The 10,828-nt window shown below is 32.4% G+C and overlaps 1 protein-coding gene across 4 annotated transcripts; it reads right to left on the bottom strand.

Annotated features, from left to right (window-relative positions):
* Positions 1–2,693: 2,693 nt before the first annotated feature.
* On the bottom strand, positions 2,694–7,565 carry LOC120074655. 4 transcript variants are annotated; one of them, XM_039027851.1, is made up of 5 exons: positions 7,176–7,565; positions 6,249–6,452; positions 4,213–6,153; positions 3,736–3,913; positions 2,694–3,438 (listed from the first exon to the last, which is right to left on the bottom strand). In XM_039027851.1, the coding sequence occupies exons 2-5, from the start codon at positions 6,297–6,299 to the stop codon at positions 2,828–2,830; spliced, it is 2,781 nt and encodes a 926-aa protein (XP_038883779.1). In that variant the 5' UTR covers positions 6,300–6,452; positions 7,176–7,565; the 3' UTR covers positions 2,694–2,827. The 4 variants fall into 4 exon arrangements, with proteins under 4 accessions (XP_038883779.1, XP_038883778.1, XP_038883776.1 ...); XM_039027850.1 differs by having other exon boundaries at positions 6,249–6,350; XM_039027848.1 differs by having other exon boundaries at positions 6,249–6,343.
* Positions 7,566–10,828: the final 3,263 nt, after the last annotated feature.

Raw genomic sequence — 10,828 nt, 5'->3', positions numbered from 1 at the left:
TTTTATTTTTTAAAATTAAATTTAGATATTACTTTTATCTCTAAATTTCTTCATTTGTTATTTACTTTTCATCGGTGGTTTAAAAAACCAAACCAAATTTAGATAACTAAAAAAGTAATTTTCAAAAAGTTGTTTTTTCTTTTTGGAATTTAGCTAAGAATTCAACCATTGTGATGTAGATTATTGTAAGAAATGTGAATGATGTAGGCTTAATTTTCAAAAACAAAAATTAAAAATCAAATGGTTATCAAACGGAGTCAAAGTTTTTTATAAATCTTTAAACATGATCTAAAAACTTGTAGTAAACAAATTTATTACGGTGAAAATTAAAAACAAAATCGTTATGAATATGGATAATAATGTACATATTAAAGATTTCTCGAGTACAATGAATCATTGAAGACAGTTGTTGCTTTGTTTTGTTTAAAAGCTTGATTAAAAACTTATGATTTGGGAAATAAAGCCCCTCTTTCCTTATATTTTTCAATAAGAATGATTTAAATATCTTTCATTGGGATATTACATTTTTGTTTTGGCGCAATTATATGGAATAATAGTCCTTTCTTTGCCTTCTCAATTTTAGTAATTTTACCCTTTTTCTTATAGGCTTATAGCTGTTGGTTTTACATTCATAGATGGGACTTTATTAATTCAATAATTATAAATAAAAGCCTATTCATTTATTTTTCATAGAGATTTCCTTATTTCAATAATTGAGAGGCACATCCTATTAAAAGAATAGATAAAAAGAGGTACGATACATATAAGTTATTTTGTTACCGATCAAAGCATATATAAACTAATTTAATTAAGACATTATACATTTGAATAAGATATTGGATATTTGAATTCTCATTTCTACTCATCGTTGAAATATATATATTTGCCAACGATTCATTATAAACGGTCGATTTCTTTCCATAGATATGAAATGTCATCATTTAATTAGAGACTAGAATTACATAAAACACCAATTAAAATATTTAACAACTAAATGGAGAAATCCATGAAATTAATTATTTACCCTATTTAGAAAAAATATTATATTATAGAAAAGCTATTCTTAAAGGATGTTAACAATGCAATAATCCATTCATGTAAGTAATATTCAAACTACTTCAATACATTGACATTTTTTCGTCAAACCAAGCGCATTTTAGTTTTCTCATCGTATCCATTCTCTATGTTTTTTTAAAGTACAATAAATGAGATTATAAGAATTTGAACCTCCAACCTTGAAAAAGATAACACATGTCAATTATTGCTAATTATGTCGAATTTAGTTATCCATTTTCTATGTTCATTTTCATTTCATATCATAATTTTTCTTCACATGAAGAAGTACAGGGTCGTTCTTTATGCTCATGTGTAATTGGGTGTAAGTGTGTAATATCTTTGGAAAAATTTCTATTACTATGGGAGCGTTATACTCAATTTATTCACACTATAGATTTATCTTCATAAATATTAACATACTCTACATTAATGCTGACAAATCATACAATAGATTTGAATACAGCTGTGTGCGATAGGAAGAATCCGACGAAGAACTGGGCGAAGAAGTCTACACGGCCGCGAGCAGGTGGTGCGACGGTTATGAGCAGAGTGGTTGAACGATGGTCTGACAATAATAAAACTCAAAAACCTGGTTCTAATACCATGTGAAATTTCTGGTATTTTATTCAGTGTGTATTAAAAAGTATGAAATGGATAAATATACACAAAATAAAGATATGAAATATTCTAAGCCTAAATTAAGAAGTATAATGTGGTAATGTATGTATGGTAACAATTATTTTTTTAAAAAAAATGCTGAAGCACACAATAAATGAAACAGCAAAAAATCGTAGTAGTGAAAAATTTCCCAACGTCTTTGCAGCAGACCGCCATTATGAATCAAAATGACGACTTAACAATAACACCGTTAGATTGATGGCGACTAAACGGGAGTCCACGTGGAGCGATATAAAGCGTCGAGATGTAGAATCGAGATTGCTTCTTTGGGCCCACCTTCTGTTTCCTTGGACCATTCGCATATCATTGTCCCTCACAAAAGGACATTTTACTTTGAAAATAAAATACAAGTCCTTTTCTAAAGTATTTTTGTATCTCCAAAGAACAATAATGCCTTAATTTCAATCTCAAATACTATCTATATTATTAAAATAAATAAGAAAAAAAAAACTCGGTTGACGTTGCAAATCAAACCCATTTTCAGATGATAAAGATTTTTTTTTTTTTTTTTAAAAAAAAGCAAAAAATCTTGGAATATTCTATTAGAAATTAATGTAAAAAAGGATTGTGATTTATGATGAGAAAAATGAGGAGGCAACGAGCAAAGAATACTCGGAATAAAGTTCAATTTATGTACTCTCAATTCTTACTCACGATGCGGCAAACTAGGAAAAAAAAAATAGAAAAGAATGATTTATTTCAATATTTGAAAATCGTTATTTTCTATTGTACAACTCAAGTAAACAAGATACTGACAACTCATTGCACTTTGTTTGTATTATTGAAATAGAAGGCTTTGGGATCAAAATGCAACGGTAACCTAAGCTTGTTCCACCTCCAAGATTGTACCATTGGGAAGAGAAAGGTGATTTTGCCACTTATAGCCTCAAATTAATATTCATATAAATTATAAGTAGAATGATTTGGACCATCTATTAAGATTCCTTTTTAAAATCAATCGTGAGTGAGAACGGAGAAGTAGGGTCATTAATTCCATTTATTGAATCATCATACAAAATGAGTGGTTAACACACCATTTCATCTACACATTTGATGCTATGACCTTTTGACATAAAGTAACAAAAACTCTATATCACATTGTGACTACTTCAGCTAAAAGCTCATTTAACATCAACATTTCAATTTCCTTACCTATCACATCAATTTCATCTCCTAAATCCTGCCATTCTGACTCCTCCTCTACTACATCATTTTTAACTATTTGGGTGTCAAGAAACTTACAGAGTTTGTTTTGGAGCTCATTCTTCATCATCCACTTCCTGGCAAGCTTTGTTTTTGAAGGCCTTCTCACCCATGGCTGGGGGTCGATGAACTGTTGCCCGATCGTCAAGATTCCAGAGTTTATGCGGTCGAAAAGCAGTCTCCGATCGGACCGTGTCATTGAGGAAGCTAAGCTGTGCTTTTCTTCAAGCTGCTCAAACATCTTTGGATCGATGGGGCAATCGGAGGTGTGCAGGGTTGCTAATAAGGCACCTGCTTTGGCATTATCATTAAGGCCTGCATTGTTCAAGATGTCAAGTAAATAAGAGAATTCCCAGCTATCATTTGTTCTGAGCAGAACCCCCTCCTCATCCGGTAGTTCAGAAGCTAATTCTGTTGCATCTTCGTCGCTGGATACGAGCATTGGTCGCTCAGTGAATGCTTCGGATTCAAACTTGAGTAGCTGAAGCTGCATTCGAAGGCCTGGAATCAATATGGGGAGACTAAGTTAGAAGGCTTTAAAAGAATAGCAGAGGAATGAAGATTCTTGTTGAAATCAAATTTCTCAGGCCATGGAAGATGATAAAGAAACTCCCTAGAATATCATCATATTATAGAATTCAAGAGGGACGATTTTGGCTCGATTTTTAATGGGATAATATGTTTACAGAAATAAAAATGACATTCAATATCAGCCGTTAAGATACAAAAGGATAAGAGACTGTCCCTGCCCCCATCCAAAAAAAAAGGACAAATAAATACAATGTAAATAGCAACTACCTTGGAGGTCTGCACTGACACTCTCAAAACATTCAGAACATGAGGAGAGATCATCACCAAAAGCAGGTTCCAGAACTGAAACTGGACTTGGTTGATCAGCCTCCTTCGAGCTAGCAGGAGATTCAAGCGCAGGTACAGATTTGTGCAAAGGCGCTGGACTTTCTACAGATGCCCCTTCCTGCAAAATCATAAAACATTCAGAACTGGAAAAGCCATCAAAATGCTTAGATAACATCTAGACTTGGTGGTCAATCAAGTAGAATATCCCATAAATGAGAACTATTTAAAAATGAAGCAACTGCAACTTGCAAGCTTACAACAAAATATATTTGAGAACTACCAGAGTGATAAACCATTTACTTATAATTTCACATTTAATCACATAAAAAGGGAGATTGCATGCCAGCCAGCAAGTAACAGTGTTATTAATTTATATGCTAAAAGCATTAAAGATCAGCTACAGAAGTAAAGACAAACCTCTTGTATTACATTGTCTTGGTGGTCAACATAAGAATTTCCAACTCTTGATATGTACTCCGACGTCTCCAACTCCAAATGATCAGGTGTTTCAGGAAACGTCATTGTGCAGGCATCTCCATCATCCTCAACACTTTGAGAAATTGGACTTCTATCCACATAGGAACAGGAGGCCTCAAACTCTGTAGAAGCCATTTTAGATGAACTATTGTCAAGAGAGCAAGTGTTCATGCTAATCGGGTTTCCTGGGGTTTGCATTAGCATGTCATTGCTGTCCCTGAATGAGGATGTCGGTTTTTGGCATGGTAGCCGTTCCCTCTGATCAAAATTAACTTTCACAGCCTTATTATTTTCCTGTTTACGCTCTCTTGAGATTAGATGCTGCTTGTGAGATCGGTGCATTATTTTAGGGCTTCCAAAGCCAATTGATGAAGCAGGAAGAGATCTCGACCTGGTTAATTTGCTACATTCATCTTTCCAGCCATCATTGCTACTTATGCCTAAAGGTTCAACCTCCTTATCAGGTTGCACATCATTAGAGAATTTATCTGGGAACCCCTTTGTAATTTGTGCATACGAATCTGCAAGTGTAGCTTCCTTAGCATTGGCAGCTAGCATGTCCGCCAGGGTGCTGCCTCTACCAACTCCCTTATCCTCAGAGTTCCGAGAGGATCTCCACCTAGCAGTGAGTCGTTTCTTTGCCTCCCTACTGATGGATGATTCTTTATGACGTGAAGATGATTGCCGATATCCCATATTCAAGTTGGACGAACTTTTTATATTCACAGTCCTCACCACTGGTTCTTCTGCAGATTCATTTCCGGACAAGCTGCAAGAACTCTGGTCCCCAGCATATCCTTGGAAACTGGAGCATGTTATATTCATTGGGGGCGTACTAACTTCATTTCTCATCTGCCTGGTTTTCCCATTAGGAATCTCTTTAGATTCTTTGTAACTACGCCTAGATACAACTTTCTTATCTAGAGAGTCCTTTTTCCCCCTAAATTCCTTGTTTGTCCTTTCAACAGTTTTTAACTCACCAAGATCTGAACATTCTTGAAAGGAATGAGATTGGTAAACAATATTTCTAGCATTTTGCACTTTGCCAATATTGGGTTTGAGAACAACAATTCTTGTGGGAAGATGGTCTAGTTCATCATTTCTTTCCAAAATTTTAGAAGACTTTGTAGAATGAGCGGAAAATGAACTATCTGAGTAGCTGGAATGTCCACCCCGTTGATTGTGATTTGATTTACTACTATTCTTTGGAGGTGTTCCCCAATCTGGGTTGCCCCGAAACCCAGGGTAGTCACACTTCCTGTTGTCCAATGATTCAATAGCAGGTAAGCAACCCCGACTAGAACAGGAGCCGGCATCTTGCAAATCATGCAGATGCCTAGTGAACAATGATCCTGGTTGATGTAGAAATTTCAGTAGAAGATCTCGGTTTGACTCTAATGCATCAAGTGCATCATGAAATTCCCTTGAATCTTGCGACTTCTCATCAGTTGATAAACGCTTAGCATCCAAGAACTTGTGCCGAATGAATGCCATTTCTGATTCAGTCACCACAAAATTTGGGGTTCGTTGATCTGGGTTTCTACTCTGCCCTGTCTTTGACGTTTCCAAAACCTCAAAGACGTCCTTAAATTCTTGTTGATCCTTTGAGCTTCTCCGAGTCATTTGACCATCAAAATATGTGCCCCTCCTTCCCACCTTCTCCTTTGATATACACCTCGGTGAAGAGCCCTCTGATGGACATTTTTGTCGATTATAAGCACACCTCGTAGAAGGCATGCCATCAAGCCCCATCAATTTGGCAATAACGCCAGGTGACCTCTTTTTTATTTCAGTTTCTTTCAACATTTCATCTGCTAATAATTTCTTCACTGGAGCTCCAAAAGAGCCTTTAGAAGATCGCCACCCCAGCTCACGAGTGAACTATAAGAATAATTTTACATACCATTGTAATTATTTGCATCTCTCTAATATAAAAACATAATAAGCTACAAAAAACATGAATAAAACTTGCATACCGAGTCTTCTTCTGTAACACCACTACTGCACGAAGTGGAATCAGAGCCCATCGTTGGTAAGTTTCTCTGTTTCTCATTCTTACTATTTCCTGTAACTTAATCCTACAAATTTTAAGGTACAAATTCTATAGCAGAGGGAACAAAGTTCAACATAGCAGGAACTTTCAATAACAGAGACGCATAGTTGATTTGAACAACCAAGACCTACAGTCCAGTAGTTGGATGTCACAAAAAGAGCTATGACGATTTAAGCGAACGCTAGAGGAGAGCATTTATTTGGAAAAATTGCATCTAGGCGTGTCAAACTATCAAAACGGATGAAAGAAAAAAGAAGGAAAGATAAAACTCGTGTTCTTGAAAGATACAAAACATAATTGGAAAACGCCAAACCGAAAGAAACTGAAGCAATGATGAAGAGCACCGATTATACACATACAATTATAGAAAGTCATAAAGCAACTACAGAATTTACTTTAACGAAACAATAGGCGGTAATCTAGCAAAGAAATCAACAAATTGCATCATATTTACTCCACAACAACCAAAAAGTAAGTCTCCATCATGTTCCCGTTCTTCATTCATCCAACGATCTACTGACATCAATCTTTAAAACTACAAATCTTCTTCAACAGAAAAAAATACCAAAACAATAAAGGAAAAAAAAAAAAAAAACAAAGCCAAATTTAACAACTAAATCTCATAGTTTCTTGATTTCCGCTCTTTCTTGTCAACCAAACACAAATCTACCCTTCACTGAGTACCGCTAACAAAATGGAAACAAATTTCAAGCACTGATTGGCCAGGAACTAAGTAAAAACAAACACAAACAAGTACTTCTCGTTCTAATGAAAAGAGTTTCTCGAACATCCGAAGTAAGTGCAAAAGAGAGAGAGAGAGAGAGAGAGAAAGAAATGAGGAAAAACTAACCTGCTCGTAGTGGCAACCGTTCAATGGAGCTCCGATCAACGTTGTAGTGGCTGTGGCGAATCATCTCCGAGGAAGTTTCATGAAAATGAAGGAAAGAATTGAAGGAAGTAAAGCTATAGAGCGGAGAAAACGGGGAAACGAGGAGGAAATCACGGAGAAGAAGATGAAGATGAAGATGGTGGTGAATGTGTAGAGAGAAAGAATCTTTCGGAGGGTTTTTTTTTGGTCAGAAAAATTGAATAGGGATCCGTTGTAACTGCCGAAGGAGAGTGGAAGCGGTGAAAATGGTGTGAGTATTGTGAGAGAGAGAGAGAGGGGAATAAGGCGCGTGAGGAGAGAGAAAGAAGAGAGAGAGAGAGAGGTGGCTGACTTTATATTTTTTGAACTTTCAAAAAGGACTGATATCATATAATACGAAAGGAGGTTCACCATCTTCGCGGGCAACTTGAAGGTACATATGCTGTAGTCCACGTGGCATTAACTTACCAATTTTTTTTTTCTTTTTTTATAAGGAGGATTGCAAATATAGTAATAAGTCTAATATATTAATCATAACACACTGTAAAGGAAATTTATAAATATAGCACACTTTAAACCTAGTTTTCAAACTCTATTAGCGATGGACTATATGATTAATAAAAGTCTATCACACATAAACTTTACTATGTTCATAATTCTTTAAAAAATTTCTTATACCTGAAACTATTATTCATTGCAATTATTATATTTTTTTTAATAAAACTTGGGTGTATCATGTACTCATTTCCATATGGATTTAAATTAGAAAAATATTAAAAATTTTATTTTTTTAAAAAAGATAAATTCATCACATGATAACTTGTGAGTGAGCATTTGAGTAGGTTATACAAAGATAGATGTAACTTATGATGCACCCAAGTTTTTCCAAAAAATAAATAAATAAATAAGTTGTATAAAGATGGTGTTAAATTTCCATCTCAAATGTCAATATTTTCATCAACATTTTTATATTTTGAACAATTTGATATTAATATGATAAGTGAATCGATTTTTGTTTTTGAAAATTGTCTTTTGTTTTCTTACAAATTTTCTGCAATAATTTTATGCACAAGTGCCAAATTTTTAAAAATGATAACGTTTTTTTTAATATATTTTTTCAAAACTTAGCTTGATTTTTTAAAACATTAGTATAACATAGATAACAAAACATAAACTCATTAGAGAAAGTAGTATTTATAAGCTTATTATTTTTTTTGAAAAAAATAATTATCAAATAGGGCCTACAAATTTATATTTATAGTTTTTCAAAACCTTATTTGAATTTTAAAGTTATTATAACAAACACATGAAAACACATACGTTGGAATAACGTTCATAATTTACTGAAAGAAAATGTTTACAATCTTAATTTTCAAAATTAAAAAAAAAAATCGTTATCAAACACTTGATTTGACTTAGTCTCTATACATCTAGGTATCTAAATTTAGTCATTATACTTTTAAGAAACTTGAAATTAATCTCTACTATTAGTTTAGGCTTAATCTTTCTTTCTTAAAAAAGAGTATCTACTAAACTTCCCTATATATAAAGTTTGGAAAGTCATTGACATTGTGGCTTTTGTTTGATGCAAATTATTGTTTCAATTGTACCAACTTGGTTAAAATTAACTTCAAACTTATTTCAAGACTTATCTAAATTTAAACCATTAAATGAGTTAAATAAAGGATTAAAGTTATGAATTAGTTCATGAATAGTTAATTTTATATCTAAAAAATAAGTAAACATATCAATTTTATGTTTAAAAGGTCTTTGACCTATTCACCATTTTTAAAATTCAAGGGGATATTAGATTCAAAGTTAAATGTCAAAGGTTTTATTAGACCGAAAATTGAATTTTATATTTAATGGATACATTAACAATTTTTCTTAATCACACACCAAACACCTATGATATTCTTTATTTGTCGGGAAGGACAAAATTACACATTCTTACTATATTTATATATACTAGTTAAAAACTAAAAGACACTTACAATTCATGTGAGATCTTACTATTTTAATTTAAAGTAAATGAAAGATAGCATAAAACACACGTAAATATATAGTCATATGTCAATTTATACGAATATGAAATATATATTGTTGTGTGGTAATTTAAAAGTCCTGGAGCATGTTTTTTTTAAAAAAAAAAAAACAGAATTTAACATTTGAACGTATATACTTTCTATTGGATTTAAAGTATTAAATATCCAACATAAAATTTAAAAGTATCGAACGAAAAAGATAAGTGGTTGTATCATTAGACTCAAAATTGGAAATTCAAAAATAAAATAGGAAGAGAATGATTTTTCATTCTATCCCATTTATAATAATTATAGATGAGTTTCAACATGAAAGAAAAAAAAAATTGACATCTTTTTAACTTTTTAATGCAATTTTGTGAACTTTAAGAAGAATATATTATCAATTTGCTCCTCATTCATATAGTTAGGAAACACCCAATTTTTGGTAATTGAGTTGTCTCTGTTCTTTTTTATATATTGAAGGAAGATTTGAATTTTAAATATCCACAAGACTTTAGTTATTTTAAAATGCATTTTTCAAACTAAAAAGAGTTATATATTATTTTTAGGTCTTATTTTCTTGGGGTATGTGCTCAAGTTTAGACAAAATAAATGTGTGTATTATTGTTTGTATTGGAGGGCTTGTTTGGACTTTGCATTTCAATAGTGATAGAATCTAAGATTGAAAAGGGAAGTGGAAGAGGACAATGATATGGACCAAACAAAGCATTGGATTATTTGATTTTTGGAAGCATTGTGCTAGAGGTTAGGCATGTTCTTATTTTGTCTCTTAGCTTCACTTATTTTATATATTTATTGAGAGGAAAAAAATTAATCAAATTAATTATAAAATATATGTCTAAGTCTTCATTTCACTTCGAAACTTAATAACATAGATCAGGTGGTTAAGATATTTATTTTCGATTAAAAAGAATCTAGAAAAATGGAAAGAGAAATTTATAAAAGAGTAAAGCCATCAATTATGGCTAAATGTGATTGGAGAAGCACTTGATTGGGTAGGTTTATGTTTGCAAATTAAGCAAAGATATAGCTAACATTGCAATAATTAGTCTAAATCCACTTTGTTTTGTTTGTTGTTTTTTGGTTTGTTTTTTCCTTTGGTTGATTATGGCTATAAGCATATAATTAATAGATATTAGGAGTGTTGGATCTTGTCTTCTCTGCTTAAACAAATGTAGAACTAAGCTATTTAACTCAATTTAGATAATCCAAGTTGTGTCATTTGTATTGTTTTTTTTTTTTTTTCAAAATATATGATTTTAGTAGATCAAATTGATTTATTCTAACTCATACTAGGTCTCTTAAGAGATTATTACGAATCAGATCTATGTAATTTATTTATTCTCTAAACTTAATTCACCTTTACTTTGATTTATATATATTATTATTACTATTATTGTGTAGAAATGAGTAGAGATTCAATCTTTCGACTTTGAAGAAAGATTATTAATATCACTACAAGAAAATTGACTTTTTCCGACAACAAAAAATGTCGAAAAAAGTAGAAGAAGTGTCAGGAGAACTTTTTCTGATACTATTTCAATCGTCGGTAAAAGGATATGCCGACACCAAAATGGACTAACATCGGAA

This window comes from Benincasa hispida, chromosome 3, assembly GCF_009727055.1.
Source record: "Benincasa hispida cultivar B227 chromosome 3, ASM972705v1, whole genome shotgun sequence".
Taxonomy (NCBI): Eukaryota; Viridiplantae; Streptophyta; class Magnoliopsida; order Cucurbitales; family Cucurbitaceae; genus Benincasa; species Benincasa hispida.
The sequence above is the reverse complement of the archived record's forward strand: the minus strand, read 5'-3'. Positions and strand labels throughout refer to the sequence as shown.